At 43.2% G+C, this 18,713-nt stretch overlaps 3 protein-coding genes across 3 annotated transcripts; 1 reads left to right on the top strand and 2 right to left on the bottom strand.

Moving 5' to 3' along the window:
• The first annotated feature begins 116 nt into the window (after positions 1-116).
• unc50 (unc-50 homolog (C. elegans)) lies at positions 117-4,368 on the top strand. Its single transcript, XM_069675546.1, has 6 exons — positions 117-190; positions 1,231-1,502; positions 1,637-1,757; positions 1,843-1,982; positions 2,355-2,462; positions 3,777-4,368. Exons 2-6 carry the CDS (start codon positions 1,235-1,237, stop codon positions 3,911-3,913), a joined length of 774 nt encoding a protein of 257 aa, XP_069531647.1. The 5' UTR covers positions 117-190; positions 1,231-1,234; the 3' UTR covers positions 3,914-4,368.
• Positions 4,369-5,688: 1,320 nt separating this feature from the next.
• LOC138603627 (inosine-uridine preferring nucleoside hydrolase-like) lies at positions 5,689-11,098 on the bottom strand. The gene is made up of 8 exons (XM_069675499.1): positions 11,030-11,098; positions 9,693-9,877; positions 9,430-9,609; positions 9,214-9,325; positions 8,995-9,131; positions 8,806-8,883; positions 6,560-6,676; positions 5,689-6,084 (listed from the first exon to the last, which is right to left on the bottom strand). The coding sequence occupies exons 2-8, from the start codon at positions 9,870-9,872 to the stop codon at positions 5,932-5,934; spliced, it is 957 nt and encodes a 318-aa protein (XP_069531600.1). The 5' UTR covers positions 9,873-9,877; positions 11,030-11,098; the 3' UTR covers positions 5,689-5,931.
• Positions 11,099-12,349: 1,251 nt separating this feature from the next.
• LOC138603305 (nucleoside hydrolase-like) lies at positions 12,350-17,791 on the bottom strand. The gene is made up of 8 exons (XM_069674999.1): positions 17,662-17,791; positions 14,958-15,138; positions 14,700-14,879; positions 14,418-14,529; positions 14,188-14,324; positions 13,309-13,386; positions 12,612-12,728; positions 12,350-12,534 (listed from the first exon to the last, which is right to left on the bottom strand). The coding sequence occupies exons 2-8, from the start codon at positions 15,135-15,137 to the stop codon at positions 12,382-12,384; spliced, it is 957 nt and encodes a 318-aa protein (XP_069531100.1). The 5' UTR covers position 15,138; positions 17,662-17,791; the 3' UTR covers positions 12,350-12,381.
• Between the last annotated feature and the right edge of the window lie 922 nt (positions 17,792-18,713).

Here is an 18,713-nt window from a genome sequence, read left to right as displayed (position 1 = left end):
ATTGCAGACCGGCTTTCTTCAAAGCAGGAGCTAAAACTTAAACCTCCGACTACATTTCCCTTGATCCACCGGCTGATACCGGAAGTAACTACGTGTTCACTTTCGCGACAGTTCAGGAAGCATCTACGTACAGCTACAGATACAAACAAGAGTCGGTGCTTTCTCCTTTGAAGGAGTACAGCAAAAACAGGTGAATATTATTCATAGTGAATAATTCGATTGTTAAACTAATGCCCAACAGTCTCGGTTGTGTTTACGTTACGTCTGTTAGAAATAAACCTGCCCTTCTCATGTTACTAAACTGGTTAGCAACAAGCTAACTGTGTAAGCTAGCAAACACAGCGTCCACTAACAAGGAAATCAAATATATCAGTGTTTGTTCAGGGTAAATAGCGAATGCGCTGCACATAACGCATTATAATGGTTTAATATGTGAATATATTTGAAATATTGTGTTTTCCTTGGCGTTATGAAGTCAATAGGTAGCATAGGTTTGAAATAGCATCCCCTCTTTATGTGTTGTCATTCTCTGTAAGCTTTTTTGGGAGATAACGTAGCAATGTTTTGAGACATACACATTTTAAAAGATTAACTTACAGAATTTGAGATAAAGGACTGTGCCTTTTAGTAAACCTGGCGTAACAAATGGCTGGTTTGACGTGGTAGTAACTCTGTGTTAGTAGGGCAGGAATAGCCTAGTACAGTCGGTCGGTGTTACTCCTTTTACTCTTGCTTTGATTAATTTTATTAAATACTTTAATACTGAAATACTTTATACACTGGCACTGTAGAAAGTGCACTTAATCAAATAATCCTTTATGTGACAGTACAATTATGTTGCCCAAATACATCATACATAACACGTGAAGTGCTTTAATAGTTTGAAAATTAAAAGTAGTAGTTACTGTTTATTTATATTTTTAACTGTGAAGATTAGATTGCTTTATTGTACAAAATTCATTATTCTTCATTATTATTATTAATTTTTTCTACTCAAGTTCTCCTGAAAGACATAGTTGGGAAGCTTATTATTTGACTAAGCATACACAGATATACACAGATATACACAGATAAGCATACACACATATGATCCCCAAATATTGCCTAAGATGGTGTCATTATGTTTGTTTTGTTGGTGTGCCTGCAGAAACTCAATCTGTCCTCCTCTTTTATATTTAATTCTTTCCCTGCTTTGCTTCTTTTCATGTCCTCTTTTATTCTAAACTCCAGCACCATGTTGCCGACCACCACGCCGTCCTCCAACGGCGCCCTCGGTGCTCGAGATGCTGCGCGTCACACGGCGGGTGCAAAGCGCTACAAGTACCTGCGGCGGCTGCTCCACTTCAGACAGATGGACTTTGAGTTCGCCCTGTGGCAGATGCTTTACCTTTTCACGTCGCCACAGAGAGTATACCGTAACTTCCACTACAGGAAACAGACCAAGGACCAGTGGGCCAGAGACGACCCTGCTTTCCTGGTCCTGCTCAGCATCTGGCTCTGTGGTACGTCTGTGTCTGTAAACACACTTTTACCAGCTCTTAATGACAGTATTTGTCCCTTTATGTCCACAAATCTCCTTTGAGGTTTATTATGATTTATTCTATTTTAACTGAACACTTCCTCTCTTCCTCTGTAGTGTCAACAATAGGCTTTGGGCTGGTGTTGGACATGGGGGTCTGGGAGACTCTGAAGCTGCTCCTGTGGGTTGTCTTTGTTGACTGTATAGGAGTCGGTCTGCTCATATCAACACTTATGTGGTGAGTAGTGAGTTTGCCCACTTATTTATATGTATTAGATGGAAAAGTGTTGAAATTGACCCTTGTGATATATTACTTGTTTCAGGATCATCACTAACAAATACCTGCTGAAACATCCCAGCAGAGATTTTGACGTGGAGTGGGGCTACGCGTTTGATGTTCACCTCAATGCTTTCTACCCTCTTCTAGTCATCCTGCATTTCCTGCAGCTCTTCTTCATCAACCGTGAGTAGACTGGGACTCTGGGAAAGTTCAGGGCATTGCTCTACTTTTGTCTACTTTTTTATTGTTAAAATATGATACAAACAATCAATTATCTCTGTATTAATAGTTAATTAATAGTTACAATTAAAGAGATAGATATGTTAGAATTAAGTCTCATTATAATCACTTTTAAAGCCCAAACAGAATAAAAACGCTTCATATCAAAGTTTTGATCGGCCGCAGAGGCCAAGTTCAAACATCCTGAATGAGTTCTTTCTGCACAGGACTTCTGTGTTGACTTAAAAGCGTCTGACAAACGCTCTTCTTTTCTTTGAGTTTTATTGAAGGTTAAAAAAAGAGGCTTTAAACTCGCATGTTTCTGTGTGTTTTCAGACATCGTGGTGATAAACGCAGACTGGTTCGTGGGATACTTTGTAGGAAACACCATGTGGCTGATTTCCATCGGTTATTATCTCTACATCACGTTCTTAGGGTACAATGGTAAGTCATGTTTAAACGCAAATACTGTTACTGGTTGTAAAAATTTCATTAGATAGAATTTTAACTTTAATTTAAAGATGTCTGTTATCAGTGCATAAATTGTCTTTGTCCCTCAAGTAGATTTTCTACAAAGTCTGGCTGGAACTTCACCAGATTTCACTGTTTAATTACCCACAAATCTTTGTGATACAGACATGAAGTGGTAGTTTTTCCACTTGCGGACTAAAGAAACAAAGTTAAATGATATTGAATGTTCATGTTGAATGTTACTTGCATCACGAAGGAAAATGAAAAAGAAAGAAAAAAGAAAAATGGCACCTTCTATGCAAACATGCAACAAGTGCTTTACAAAGCAAACATAAGAAGTGACAAACAGGAGATGAAATCTTGTGACCAAAAAAATTGCAACAATAAAATCAGTCAATTTAAAACAGATACAAAGTTAAAGAGGGGGTATTGTGCAGTATTTTGTTTAAGACATATATATATATGTATATAATGTTACAATGTTGGATGTTCAGACTAAGCATGGGTGAAGTTTCAAACCTGCAGGTAAAAGTGTGTTGGAGTAATCCCCATGCTTCTCAGCTCAGTCTGCAGGCTGCTGTCAAGGCCAGGTTTCACACTGTTTGTTGAGAGCTGAGCCAATCAGAAGAAAGAGGGCTTGTAGGGGCGGGGTTTCTTAAAGGGACAGAGCTCACTGAGTCGTTTCAGAGAGAGGCTGTATGAGAGTTTTTTTTAACTGTAAATTATGCTAAGCTACTCCACTGGTATCACAGAGTGAAATATGAAGCTTCATATTAGCATAATACTCCCCTTTAAATAAGATACATTTAATAACTGACATAAGTAATATGTAATAATGATCAAAACGCATCTCAGGCTGTTACTTTACTTCCAAAATAAAAACCCTGTTAACAAGAAAGGTCTTTAATTTCCTTAAAATACAGAGACAGGACAGTGGATGGTGTCGGAAACAGGGGGAGAGAGAGTGGGGATGACACGCGGCAAAGGGCCAAGGGTGGGAGGCAAACCTGGGGCTGCTGCATCGACGACTGAGCCTCTGTGAATGCAGCATCCTGAATGGGCTGCAAGTTTCTTATGTAGTCCAGTCAAGAAGTCTGTAGTCTGAAAGGCTGGGAATAAAACGGACGTTTAAATTCAGCCGTTGGCATTTTATTGTTGGACTGCTTAGTGTTAAAGCTGTCACCCTGTTTCCTTGAAAGCAGTAAGAATCTGCTTTACTATTCATTCCATTGTGACTCCATAGATCTGTGATGTTAGTGTTCTGATTTATTCCTCTCGTGTTTGCAGCGCTACCCTTCCTGAAAAACACGGTGGTGCTGCTCTACCCCTTCGCTCTGCTCGGCCTCCTCTACGTCCTCTCCGTCTCTCTGGGCTGGAACTTCACACAGGGTCTCTGCTGGTTTTACAAGTTCAGAGTCCAGTAAGACCAGTCCGTCTCTGAGGTCGGACACTAGTTGGACTTACGTGACGAAGGATCCATTTCCAGCTTCTGTCAGTCGTCGCCTGGGTGAGAAGGACTCGGACTCGGGTCGACTCTGCGGTGACTGACGCCGACTATTGACTCTGTTGATTTTCCGTTTGGCTCCTTTGTTGAGCTCCAAAGTCGAGGATGTGTTTGGACTAGATGCAGGTGAAAAACAGCTTTTATTGTTGTTCCTTTTGTATGATTTGTAAATAGTCTTCTGGCAGGTTGTAATATAAACAACAATGATTGTTTCTGAAGAGGAGTTTTCTTTAAAAAAAAAAAGATCTAATCCTGTTTATTGAGGAGAAAAAGGAAAGAGGAGGAACTTGGGATGCAAACTTTATTTTTCCTTTTCTTTTTTCTTAAGTGTACATTCCAGAGCACTTCCAATAAAAGGTTTTATTAACTTAAGAAGCCTCTTTGATACGCTGGAGGACAGATCAATACTGTCCTGCTGCTTGTCTGGGAGCTTTAATCGCAGGCAGGCGGTTTGTTGTAGTTACATGTCAAGGCCTCACAGTGGCGCTGTTGGTTAACATTATGTTGCAGATGTAAAGTGCAGCACATAAAGGTGAACAAAACTAAGCCTGCAGTTCTCCTCTTGTTAAAGCCACCGTCAGTCAAAGCTGGTCTTCTCTGTAATCAATAAAAGCAATAATGTTTTAAATTGGCGCCATAGCTGTGGAGAAAGTTGTACAAACAGCTCGTGGTTTCGCCCATTCTAAATTCCTACAACACCCAGCATGCATTGCGCCCCTCCCTCTGAAAGGACCAGTGAGAGACGCTGGAGTGAAATACGACCGTTTCTCTTCATGCGACGGCTCAGAGCGGGACAGAATCTGAAACACGATGAGAACATACCGGTGGATCGTCTAAAACATCTTCAGGTCTGCAGTCTATATTTCAAACCTGACGATTGTGAACGAGACGTGACATCGGAGGCGAGCGTCCTAGATTGAGGAAGTGTAGTTTAGCGAGCTCCCTGGCCTTTACGTCGTCTGGCGGAGGGCCCATTGGAGAAGCGGATAGCGTCCTCCAAAGGTACAGAGTGATAATGACCATAATGGCATTAGCTCCCCATGATAGGACTGAGGTTGAAAATCTGCGGACTGGCCCTTTAAACACCCATACGCCATACAGAACAAGAACTACTATGTACATGTATGTCAAATGCAGTATGCCAAGCATGTCCTTCAACGTCCCTCTTGCAGAATTTAAGGCAGCATTTACCCACAATTCCCTGCACAACGTAAGATACTTACCATCTATGAAAATAAGATTGACAGAGGAATGCACGTGTGATTTACATTCTTGAGTATTAGACAGCATGTCCACAACCGAGTTAGACCAATCACTGTATATAAAGTAGTAATAAATAATTTGTATCCAGAGCGTGTGCAGTAGACACCTTTACCTTGTGTCCTTGCCGTGTTGGAGCCCTCAGGTGGGCTCAGTCTGCAGCAGCTTCTTGTGTCGGTCTGAAGCAGATATTCACACTTATGGAAAGTTCAATGACTGTAGTGTTAGTGTTAGTGTTAGTGACGTCTCCTCTCGCCGTTCCTCCTCTACTCTGCTGCTCGGGAACAGAACGCTGCAGGAGCCCCATTTGTCAACAGAGCTGTCAATCATGAGGCCACGCCCCCTTTACACTTGGACATAAATCAGCATGATAATAACTAACTATAAAGACAGAAACCATGTTTGAGAAACATGTATTTTGATTTTATAGTTTGACTCATGTCCCATCTGTTAACATGGAGGAGGCGGGCTTTATGAGCTATACTGCAGCCAGCCAGCAGGGGGTGATAGAGAGGTTAATTTGTTCTATTACACACAAAGCCAAGAGGGACAGCATCGAGTATTCAGAGTTAGAAAAACATGTAACTTTTATACATAAAGTTAAAAGGCTGCTCCGCCTCACCAAAATATACAAATGAATTAAACTGGAATTCTTTGTCTTCAAACTGTAATGAGTTTCTACTTTAGTGCATTCATCATCAGTTGTTTAAACTTCTCCGAGTCGACCTTCTTCATGAGGACAGCCTTGTGCTTCTTCTTCAGCTCATGGATGTAGTCCAGCACCATCATGCCTCGGGTAAATTTCCCCTCCAGCTCCACCGTCACTGCGACCTGGAGGAGGAAGATACAAAGTCTCGTCTCTATCTCATAGTAACACACGCCCTGCAGTCAAGTGGTGTCCGTTACTTACTTACCTAGATTATTAAAAAACCACACATCTTTGTAGCGTCCATGTTGTTTCTGAATAAGGACTTACCCTGTGCATTCATGCACTCCTCGGATGATCCCGGTCTTACTTCCGACTTCAGTGTGTTCATGAGGTTTAAGTCGTCACGTGGAAACAACATGGACGCTTTGAAAACACGTGTTGTGTTTTCTAGTTCAAAAATGAAGCAGCTAACTGTTTTAACCGAAGAATTGTACGCTTTTTATTGGGAGGGAGCCTTCATATAAATTTTGCACTGACGACATGTGAATGCAGGGTTAAAGGTCACACACACCAAAGGAAAGCATCCGAAGAACACATAACTGCAGGGTGTCGGCGTTTAAGAGATACTTGTTAAAGGTATGAAAGCAGCGTCTTCACCTCTTGACTTTCCGTCACCAGAGTGTCGTCGATCGCAGCAGCCATAGCGAAGCAGTCACATGGGTTGAACCCCGGTCCGCCCTCCAGCTCCTTCTGATACCGCTCAGTCTGGAGCATCTGAAGAGACAGGAGTTTGACAACAACTGAGCACTTAAAGGTATAATAGGTCAGATTTTCCTAGAACAATAAAACATAGACTTTTACAAATATAATATAAATCATCACTTATGGGCCTCTATACGTGTGTTGGTGAGTGTGTGTGCAGACCCTTGTGAGACCCTTCCCTCTGCATCTATTCTGTTGTTTTGCTTTGCACGGACGTTTTCAGGAGGGGTGCTGTCGTGGTTCCCTGAGCAAATCACAGCGTATAGGTGAGTGTGGGAGTGGTTCAAAGTAGCAGCTGGGCCCCATTCAGACCGGCGAACATGGCGGAAGAGCGATGCAGAGTTGGGTAGGACAATCAAACCGGTGTTAGGCATGCTAGCGCAACTGTAACCGTGATGCGGTCGGTGTTAGCTCAGCGGGGTGGGCGTGTCTCGCACGAGAGAGTGAGTGAGCTTCTGGTGATGAAGAGCTCAGGAGGAGGGGCCAGTTTGAATGTGCAAGAAGAAATCCCACTTATTAAACCTTTAAGAAATACAGATGGCTCTTTAAAGGGAGCAGGATTTAATGTGTCTTCTCCTGTTCGACCTTTGCTGTCATGAGTCTAATATGAAGCTAAAGAGGCTAACGGTGTGTAGCCTAAAAATGTATATAAACAAGGTGATAGAGTTTGATGGTTTTTTTCTCGAACAGGTGATCATCTGGCGACTGTCCGGTTCTCAGAAAAGGTAGCAGATTAAACCTACTTAGATTTGCGTTTGCGCCACCAACTGGACTGGAGTGGAACAAGGGAGGCGGATTGATGGCAAGCTGTGAAATTGTGCCTGAGGGCCTGTGTCCACTAACGCCGCTTTTTGCGCTGGCAGCGACTTCGAACTCTCTTTCAGAGCGCTTCTCACTGTTGCTAGGTTACAAAAGTTGCCTGGTCGCTTCCACTTACCATCCTGGCATCAGCAGCTCTACACCTGAAAATTGTACCCTCGAAAAAACGAAACGATACGCTTCAACTCCGCCATTGTTGTTGACAATGTAGATATGTGAAGTCCCGCCCCTTCTTGATTTTGATTGGTCGGTGAGGGAGAAGGGATGAGTGCGGCGGTGTTCCAAAAGTTGAACTACTTTCAATTGAGAGCGCAGCGACAAAAAACAGCTGACACTGAGGCCGTTTTTGCACTGAGGATGCTGAGTACTGCACTGGTTTTAGAAAAAAGGGCGCAGCCCGCACAAAAACACTGTTAGTGGACACAGGCCCCAAGTGTTTAAGAACCGCACTCAAGTATGAGTAGTGTAAAACAAAAATAGCTTCTAAAAAGTATATTTCACAAACGTAACATCACGAACAATCTACTTTTACAGATTCTGCATCAAAATGCAGGTTTATGTTTGTAGTCTGTGTAATATTGACCAATCACGTATCAGCAGGCTGCAGTGTATGCAGGAAGAACAGTCTGTGTGGAGAGCAAAAGCTGTAGCGCTGTAATGCCATCCCGGCTCCTTTCACTGTCATCTGACAACGATTTAGCTTCTTATTAATCTCTATAAACAGACATCAGCAGCAAGTTCAGCTAACAATCTGTTCCTAGGCGTCGCCCAAGACTCGGTTGGAAGTCCTTAATCTCTAACGGCTTAGTAAGCAGTAACATTTGTGCCAATGGGGTTTAAGAATGGCTCTCAGGTAACAACTTAACATAACACCATTGCATTGTTGTATTCAAATTGATCCATCATCGGCTGTTGTCTGACAGAGGTTAACCCTCCTCCTCGACTTCCAGTGTAGCCAGCGGACAGAAGCATAAAGGATATCTGAGCCAACACTTTGTTTTCGTGTCATTGTTCACAGTCCAATTAGCAACTTGAAACACAAGAATGGAGTTGAGAGACGACGTCAAAGACCGGATTATTATCTGCACTTAGAGTTTACAGAGATACAGGTCAGTCGATGATAGCCGATGGATTCTAGGATTGCATTTTTGACTCTTTTGCTCCCCTCACAGACTGTTTTCCTGCATGCAACTAAAGCCTGATCCACCCTGATTACTGGAACTCCAAACGGACACCGAAAATCTTGTCCTGTTCCTGCTGATTCTTAATTCTTATAAAGACAGTTGCATAACTAGAAATTGAACACTCAGATGATGTCGTACCTTCCTGGTGTGTCTGAAAATCTTCTCCATGAAGCGAGCCTTGTCCGTGTCCTGGGCGAGCCAGGTGTCACAGAAAGACTGACAGAGGAAAAGATGAAGACAGAAGGTAAAGTGAGGCGGCCATTTTTTACTTCTATAACACTTCAATATGTTATTTATTGTCCTCTCTTAGTGTCTCTGACTACAGACCCACGGCAGGATGTTCCTGCAGCTGAACTCCCAGGTGGCGATGTAGGTGGGGCAGGTGTATCTTTCTAAGACAACGTAGGCCGCCTCTGGGTCAGCCACGAAGTTAAACTCCCCGCACACTGTTGTGTTTCCCCTGGCTGCACACAAAGTAAACATACCTTTATCTCTGTTGGATATGTGTGAGATTTAGTGATGCTCACAAACACAGAGGTAACTCACACTCAGTGTTTCCTCCCATGATGTAGAGCGCCTTCAGCTTCTTGGGGAAGCTGGGGTCCAGTTGTACCGCGACAGCCAGGTTAGTGAGAGGAGCTGTGACAACCAGACTCACCTGCAGATGTTAATGTGACAGAAACAAAAAAGCACATCAAGTTCAAAACGTATCAATTATATATAATCCTGGAGTTTCCTGATACTGTTCCTCCATCCGCCCACCTGTCCAGGGTTCTCCTTCACCATCTTGATCATGGCCAGCACAGCTTTCTCTCCCTGCAGCAGCTCCAGGCCCGGAGCGTCTGGATCCGGGACGTCTCCCAGCCCGTCCTTCCCGTGGAAATCTTCAGCGTCATGTTTGCAACCCAGCAGAGGCTCTGAGCAGCCGCGGTACACCGGGATCTGTGGGCATGAATTAACCGAGCTTAAGCCACAAACACACACATAAGAAATCATCGTTACATCATACATAAGCTGAAACGTACATCCAGTCTGTTGCAGACTTTGAGGACCCTGAGCGTGTTCCTGCAGGTATTGTCTAGACTTGTGTTTCCGTTTGAACAGGTGATCGCCAGGATCTCCACGTTGGGTGATGCCAGAGCCATCATGATGGCCTGAGCGTCGTCCACACCTGTGTCCACGTCAAGGATCAACTTCTTCTTCATCTTACCTGGAAGACAGGAGAAGAGGGGGATACAGAGATGAGGATATTTTTAGCCAAGCTAGCTGATATCTTGCTAACCCCTCACATCTCTTAAGCGTCATACTCTCCTCCAAATATGGTCACGTCTGGCTCCAAGAAAACAAGAATGCAAAACTCAAGGCTACAAAACAGTAGTCTCCAATTAACTGTGTGATCCAAAGTAAGTGAAGTAACAGCGACTATGTCCACTTCTTATAAACAATCAATGCTGTGTTAAAAAAAACCCATAACAAATAACAGCCCACACCAAATTGTACCATGGATGCACCTTGCTAACAAAGCTAGCACTACAGTTGTCCAGCTCCATCCTCTCCTCCAAATATGGTCACTTCTGGTTCCAAAAAACAATATGGCGACGGCCAAAATGCCAAACTTGAGGCTTCAGAGCAGAAGTCCACAATCCATTATGCGACAGTGACTACATCCACTTTTTATAGACAGTCAATACTGTGTTCAAAATTTAGCATAAATAGCCTCTAAATTTGATTTTGGATGGACCTTGCGAACAAAGCTAGCACTAAACATCTTTAGCTCCACCCTCTCCTCCAATGGTCACTTCTGGTTCCAAAACAGAAGATGGCGACGGCCAAACTGCCAAATTTGAGGCTTTAAAACAGTAGTTCATATGTTAAATAGAATCAAGCAAAGCTAATCTTATAGCATGCTAGCTATAATATATATTGAATTATGAATTATATTGAAAAACAAGAAAATCAATTCTCTGATGAATTGCACTTTACGAATTGCGCTTTACGAATTGCACTTTACGAATTGCACTTTATGTGACTTTGCTGAGTATTTTATTTCTTATGTATTGTTCATTGTTATTTCTGACTATTGTATGTGTGTAGTGGAATGTTGTTGTGGGTGGAATGTCCTGTCTGCAGCAGACCCCTCTGTCCGAGACAAATTTCTCCCACGGGAGACGAATAAAGATACCTTGACCTTGACCTTAGCTGTAGCTTAATATCTAGCATAGAAACAGAGTTATATGGATGTCAGTAGTCAACAAATTAAGCTGTTAGCAGGGCTTCAATATATTCCTTCTGATAATAAATCAATCCTCAAATAATGAGCCAAAAAACAAGGAAACCACAAAGTGCAGAGAGGGGAACTTACCGGTTTAAAAAGCCGCAGCAACAAGTGAAACTTCTCCCTGCTGCTTTGTTTTCACTACAAAGAAGTGTGTGTTGGGAAGTTTTGCAAAAGCACAACACCTAAAGAGCACTCCCCCTCATCCAGTGCCAGCAAACTTAAAGGATATAGCACACTAACCGGTGTTGCATAGCAGCGTTTAGACTCCTCCTACTACTAGAACTGGTTTTGAACACTGCTGTGACTGCACGGGAAGCTCCAAGTCAAGTCAAGTGAATGAATCAACACACGTGGAGGCAGAAGGATGTGGTCAGACGGCTGATGAGATAATGAGGTTAAGCTGAATTGGTGGGCGTGGCTTATAAGAAGCAGGAACAAACGTTTGCAGATTTAAAAATGAGGTGAAGTCTGAGGGGAACAAAAGGGTTTGGAATTGCTCCAGAAGATTGCTTCACCCAGTGGTCACAATCATCAATGGCTGCAACGTAATCCTTCAGGGCAAATGTCCCTGATCAAAGTACGTCCACAACAAGTGCAACAACATAACAGAGGGGATCCCTACAGAGATCTAGTGTGAAAGAGGAAGATGATTTGTTTTTTTACAAGAAACAGCTGCTACATCGCTCTCTTCAAACTCACCAAACCCCATTAACAAAACCTAGTAATTTAACCTCACAGAACGCTGTAGTTGCTGTTCCTCTGCTGCCTCAATTATTTATTTATTTCCTATTGTTCTGTGTTATTCATCTGTTGGATCCAAACTAACCACTTAAAACTAACTAGAACTAACCCATGAAGGCAGAGGTAGACCAGTAACTCGCTGTTCTGCAAGGTAAAATGAGCTGTTTTAATAATGGGGTCTGGTGGTTTTAAGGAAAACAATTTACGAGCTGTTTTTCTTCTTTTAAACAATATCTTACCGTAACAAAATGTCACAAATCCTTTCCGCTTTTTGTTATGTTGTCATCAAATTTGAATGACAATCTGAGCCTGTTTTAATTGCACTCTTCGGTTAGGAGGATTTGCTTTGAAAGATTACGTTACGTATGCAGCCGTCACCAAGTCCAGAGGATTTTTTTCTCTGTAGTCATTAAGACCCCGAAATATGTAAAAAGACGTCCCCTGTTAAAAGTCGTGACTGTTCAGGGTAAATCTTCACGTTAATTATCAGGCAGAACAGCGTACTGTTGGTTCTGGTGTTCCTCAGGGATCACTGCTCGGCCCATTTATATTAATCATAAACAAAACCATTACAGAAGCTCAAGCCGTGTTGTTTTTTTTTTTTTAAGAAAACGTGAAAAAATTGCAGCTTTTTTCAAACTAACTTTATTGAGTTGAATTGAATTGTAAGCCTTTAGCTTGGTTACAGTAACTTTCTACTTCAGAGAGTTCATTAGCATTTTCTTGAACTTCTCCAAATCAACTTTCTTCATGATGTGCACTTTGTGTTGCTTCTTCAGCAGTTGCATGTAGTCCAGCACCATCATGCCTCGGGTGTGTTTCCCCTCCAGCTCCACTGTCACTGCGACCTTCAGGAGAAACACAAGAATTATGATTTAAAATGAACCTTTCATATTTTAAAGAAGTGGCAGCAGTAGATACTCACCTCTTCGCTCTCTGTTATGAATGAGTCGTCGATGGCGGCGGCCATCGCGTACGTGTCGCATGAATTGAACCCTTTTCCTTCTGTGATCTCCTTTTGATATTCCGCTGACCTCGCTTTCTGCAGAAACACATCATGAAGAGACTTTAAGACATGTTGTGTTTGACTTACAGCACACAAGCACACTCTGAGAGCACAGACCTCTACTAAGACCAGTCTTCTGTGATATGCAAATCTGCATATGCAACCACGAAATTTAACATACAGTTGTAAAAAGCAGTAAACACTTTAGTATCATCTACATATGTACAAATATCAAGTTTTATTATATAAAACATTTGTTATTAAACAGGTAAGTTCAGAGGGAAGACATTTCTACGTATTCGTGAGGCAAATACGTCATTATTTACACACCACTGTTACAATTTTTCGTGATTCGGATCTGGTCCCAAATTAAATGGGTTTGTTCTTGGCTTATGCTACACCCTTCCACCAAATGTCATGAAAATTAGGCAATTAGTTCTTCCATAATCCTGCTAATAAACACACAAACAAGCAGCAGCAAAAACAATACGTCCTGATCGTTTCATAAGCGTGTCAGGAGTGTAGTACAAGTTTAACATCTTGAAATAACTGAATGCACAAGAAAACAAAATGTATCTTTTCCCCTCTTGTATCAGAATAATCTGCACACTCTTACACTCATGGAGAGGGCTGAGATCTTCTTCATGAAGGCAGCCTTCTCAGTCTTTTGGGCGAGCCACTGGTCGCAGAAAGACTGAGGGAGGAAAACAGAATGAAACCACTGTGCAAAGAAACTGTTTTAATGGTGCAAACCAAACACTGGTTTAAAACCACTGCTTTACACCCAACATTAAACACATTACAAATGTCTTATGCAGGCTGCCAACACAAGACATCTACAGGATTTAAGGGGCCTCTTTACTTAAAGGAGCAGGTCTCCCCTGGAAAAAGTCACTGGCAGTCAAAGCTGGTGTTCTCTGTAATCGATAGAAGCAATAATTTGTGAAATTGGCGCCATAGCTGTGGAGAAAGTCGTACAAACAGCTCGTGGTTTCTACATTCCTACAACACCCAGCATGCATTGCGCCCCTCCCTCTGAAAGGAACGGCCCAGCGAGAGACGCTGGAGTGAAATACGACCGTTTCGCTGCAGGCGACGCCTCAGAGCGGGACAGAATGAAACACGACGAGAATATATCGGTGGATCGTCTATAAAATCTTCAGGTCTGCAGTCTACGTTTCAAACCTGACGATTTCAAGAAATGACATCGGAGGCGGGCGTCCTAGATTGAGGAAGTGTAGTTTAGCGTTTTACGCAGTCTGGCGGAGGTTTTCCAGGGCCCGTTGGAGAAGCGGATAGCGTCCTTCAAAGGCACAGAGTGAAATTGCATTTTTTGTACCATAATGGCATTAGCTCCACATGATAGCAAGATAGGAGTGAGATCGTAAATCGGCGAACTGGCCCTTTAAGACTGAAGTGCTTAACAGGCCAAACATTTAGGCATCCAGGAAGACAAACAACTCCCTCAAATAAAGACAAGAGATTTCAGCCTCACCCACGGCAGGCTGTTGCTGCAGGTGAACTCCCAGGGGGCAATGTAGGTGGGGCAGGTGTAGCGGCTCAACACAGCGAAGGCGGCCTCGGGGTCAGCCACAAAGTTGAACTCCCCGCACACGGTAGTGTTTCCCCTGGCTGCACACACAGAGACATCATTGTTATCATATATGTGCAGAGAAGAGGGCTGGGAAAATGTACACGCTTTGAGATGAATGACAGTTAACATACAATCGGTGTTTCCTCCCATGATGTAGAGCGCCTTCAGCTTCTTGGGAAGTTTCGGGTCCAGTTGTATCACAACAGCCAGGTCAGTGAGAGGCGCCAGCGCAACCAGACTCACCTGCAGAGCAAAGGACCAAAGAGCTCAACATTTATGCCTCTTCTTCTCCTCTGATTGAGCTTTTGTGCTCCCTTGTCTAGATCAGTACAAGTAGGCCTAAGTCTCTGCCACATGACTGGTGGCAGGAAGCATTTTGATCATTGCATTAATGACAGTTGAGTTTGTCTCACTTCCCCAGCGTTTTGATTGATGAGCTTGACCATGGCCGGCACACCTCTCTTCTTCTGCAGCAGCTCCAGGCCAGGAGCGTCTGGATCCGGGTCGTCCCCCAGCCCGTCCTTTCCGTGATAGTCTCCCGCGTGGCGTTTACGCGCCAGGAGGGGCCCTGAACCGCCACGGAACACCTGGATCTGTGGAGAAAGACACGTCAGGTGTCTAAAACTGTCAATCAGAAGTTGTATATTCATAAATAAATCCCACACACTTACGTCCAGCCTTTTGCAGACCTCCAGGACCCGCATTACGTTGTAGAGGACGTTGTCTATGGGGGTGTTTCCATAGGAGCATATGATGCCCAAAATCTCCACATTGGGCGCCGCAAGGGCGAGCATGATGGCCATAGCATCATCCACCCCTACGTCAGCACTGATGATCAGCTTCTTCTTCATCCTACGTTCAACAAAAAGAAAAACATTCATACCTGGAGCCTTAAAGAAGTAAGACCTGTGCAGATCTTCTTCTCCTAAAGCTCGCTTATGAGACAGCTTATTATGAGCCTAATTTACCACTATTATTATTTGCTCCCATTGTACGAAATTGATGCCGTAATAGCCCCTGTGATAGGCGCTGCCATCTTGTGATGGTGACGTAATATGGAGCCAGAGACTGCGCAGTAGAGATCGGCGAATGAAGCGGACGTAGCCACTTCCGCTCACCCGAACACACAATTAGCTTACTGAAAAAACAGCAAGGATCCCGCACACCGGCGTGTTTAACAGCAGAACAGCTTCTCTGTGTTGGTCTGAGGTTAACGTTCACAGGTTTGGAAACTTCAATGACTGTAGTGATTGTTTTAGTTACGTCTCCTCTCGCGGATCGTCCTCCGCTCTGCTCACACAGAACTGATCGCCTGCAGGAGCCGAATTTGTCAACAGAGCTGTCAATCAATATTTGGAAAGCATCAGATAACTAATTAAAAGTAAACTTGTCAGAAAAATGAACACTTGGACGTAAATCATCATGATAATAACTAGCTATAATGACAGAAACCATGTGTTAGAAAAAATTATCGGGCGTGTATTTTGATGGCTTCACTTTTAGGGAGCTGTCATGTCGTCAATCTTTTATACAATCTGTGGTCTAACTGCTGTAACTGTTCCAAAGAAGTACAATTTCAATCCTTCAGCTGCAGCTTTATCTGACTTCTTCTGCAGGAGTCTTCTGCAAACTTTGCATCGGCTTGTCATGTGTTGAAGAACAGGTTTTGTAACACCACGATTAGAATATAAAGCTCTGAATTGTGCAGCGATGTTATGGCCCGTACAGATGTCTCAAATATTCGGGGACAGAGCCAACAGTTTGATAAGGCAGCGTCTGAAATCTGGGCAGCAGACGCAATCCAAGAAAACTTGTCTGCTCTTACAAAACTTTTCTGTGGGTCACTGCCTCTTATTTTGTTGCATTTCAAACTATTTATTTACATCTTGCACTTTACTAATAATCTGTTATTAATCCATTTTAGTTTAGTTTTTCCTCCCAATCCTTTTGTATTAACCAATATACCTTTATATCTTGTGCAAAACTGTTTGAATCATCTTGTTTAATTCCCTCTTTTTCCAACACACAGGCAAAAGTTCACAAGCTGCTGTCTGCATTGAGAGGAGAGCGGTGGCTGCTGACTGAAGATCAGGCTTTTAAACAGCGCACAGACTCGCTTATGCAATAAGCTACGAGCAAACGCCCAGCTGGATGTGTTCATGCAAAAAGGTTGTTTGTGACTTGCCGTTGGCTATAGCCGAGCAGGATGAGTTGAAACACAGACAGGAAGTTTTAACACAGAAGTTAACGGTAATAAGATTTCTTTGCAGAAAAAAAGCAACTAATCTTAAATTTAAGTCATGCAGCTTGATGCCCCGCAGAGAAAGGAGAAGAAGAGATGTTGCATCTTTTGTGGTATTACACAATGAAGTCCAGCACGTTCTGCAAGACTACCAACAAAAGACAGAAGAAACGACAGCATTGTGAGGCAGTAATCGTCAGAAAAAGAGGGGTTTTCTATCTGTCTAGAAGCAAAATAACTGCCTGAACAATGTGTGCTGGAATGTATTCAGCCAAAGGGAACAATGAAAAACATCTGCAACCCGTCTGCACTGGTTTGAATTTAATGGCTTGCGGGTTTCAGGTTTCCAGGCCGTCAATAAAATATGTGTGGATGCAGATGCCGGGTGTGTTTTTCCTGGTATGTGGAAGATGAGAAGTTTTCTACAGGTTTTTGCTGTCAAGCTTTTAAACAGAAAAATCCTCTGCATGCTCCTCGTATTCACAACTTTGTGTACTGTTAGTGTTTCAGTGTATGTAAGGATGTAAGGACGTATGTAAAGTCGAGATCTTGAGAAAGAAACGGAAAGACTCATTATCACGGGAAAACAGAGTAGATAAAATGGATGCGTGTCCGCCTCAGGCTTCCATTTATTGTTTTATTTTAAGATGCAAGTGAAATACTTTCCTTTATATGTCGCTGTTTTGTATCATTCCAGTGTTTGTGCACCCACACAATCTGCTGAAACGCATTCAATCCGTGGCAGTGAAAGGGTGCAACCAGATCACCAGAAGAGGGCTGGACTTTTTGGTTGATCCTATAAGGTCAAATGTCGACCACAGAGCTCCAACCGTTTCACAACTTGAACTTAAAATGTGCACAAATGACACGTCAAATATCTGTAACATTACCGTGCAATTAATTCTTCAACCTAAAGTTGCCAGACTGATTTGCAGACATCAATCATGCTCGAGCCTTGCAGTTTATGTTCAACAGATTTCACCGGCTGCAGATGAAATGTCTCTGGATGCTACAACCAATCAGAGCGACGGACCACATGAGAGGGAGCGGCAGTATGCTTAGCTAGGTAGCTAGCTCATGCATCTTATTCAAATGGCTTCTAGTTCAGCTGCATACACACACAGAACACTTACTAATTGTACTATCTGTGACGAGAACTACGATCCAGTTTGTTCCATGTTTATAAAAGTCCCTCAGCTGCTCTTAAACCTGCAGAACATTTGATCAACAGTTGGCTCGAATCTGTCTGTAAGGAGGATCAGACTGGAGGTGAAACGCGAGCTTACGATCTGTCTGCGTACCCGGCTATTTATACACCACAAATCATGTCACATAGCAAAACCAGAGGCGTTAGCAACAACACAGGCCTGCTCCCACAGTCAGGGAGCTGGACTCTACTGTTTAGAAAGGTTGGAGCGTGTGTCTGTAACTATGCACAGATCTGCTTCCTTTCAGAGTGTCTGTGTAAGCTCTGCAGTGACTTTTAAGTGAGCTGCTCAGACCAGCTTCTACTGCACAGCTGTAATTATTACACCACCTGATGCAAGAGAGCACTTGATGATCCAGTTTGGTGGTGGAAGAGATACGCAAGCAGGAGGAGGCAACCATGTTTGCAAAGGCATGACCCAGGCAAAGCAAGGGCTGTGGAGGGAGGGAGCTTCACCATCATGTCCTGACATTTCCCAAGAATCTCAGCCCTCTGCTCCGCGCCAGCAACACTTCAACACTTCTTCTTTGTCTTCAAAACCAGCCTCACCTAAAGTTGCCTAAATTAGGCTTATCAGGAAGGTAGACAGACGAGCATCAACAAGGCCGTAGAACTGGTTAGGGACGGTGGGGAGATGTCCCTACCTGCCCAACCAGCAGAGGAGTCGTACACATGAGACAGCCATCTCTCTGTCACTGTAAACAAGGACTCCAGTCTACAGTTCATACACTTCACTGAACTGAAAATGATACAGCTGAACATGTCTCATGATCAAATCGCATCCACGCTGTTCATATGCATGCACACTCTCTCTCCCTCTCTCTCTCTCAGTTTGTTTGAATATTATAAATAGTAATATTAATTAATATCGCTGCCCTAACGTCTTTGGTCACAGCGTGACATTTGAAATGGAAACACCTCATCATTAAAGCCAGTCTGCCACTGCCCACTTTGCAAACTGCCTGACAACAGCATGCC

Source organism: Semicossyphus pulcher, unplaced genomic scaffold (genome assembly GCF_022749685.1).
Source record: "Semicossyphus pulcher isolate SPU_LCO1_2020_fin unplaced genomic scaffold, fSemPul1.0.p SCAF_24, whole genome shotgun sequence".
Classification (NCBI taxonomy): domain Eukaryota; kingdom Metazoa; phylum Chordata; class Actinopteri; order Labriformes; family Labridae; genus Semicossyphus; species Semicossyphus pulcher.
This window is presented reverse-complemented; position numbering and strand designations above follow the sequence as displayed.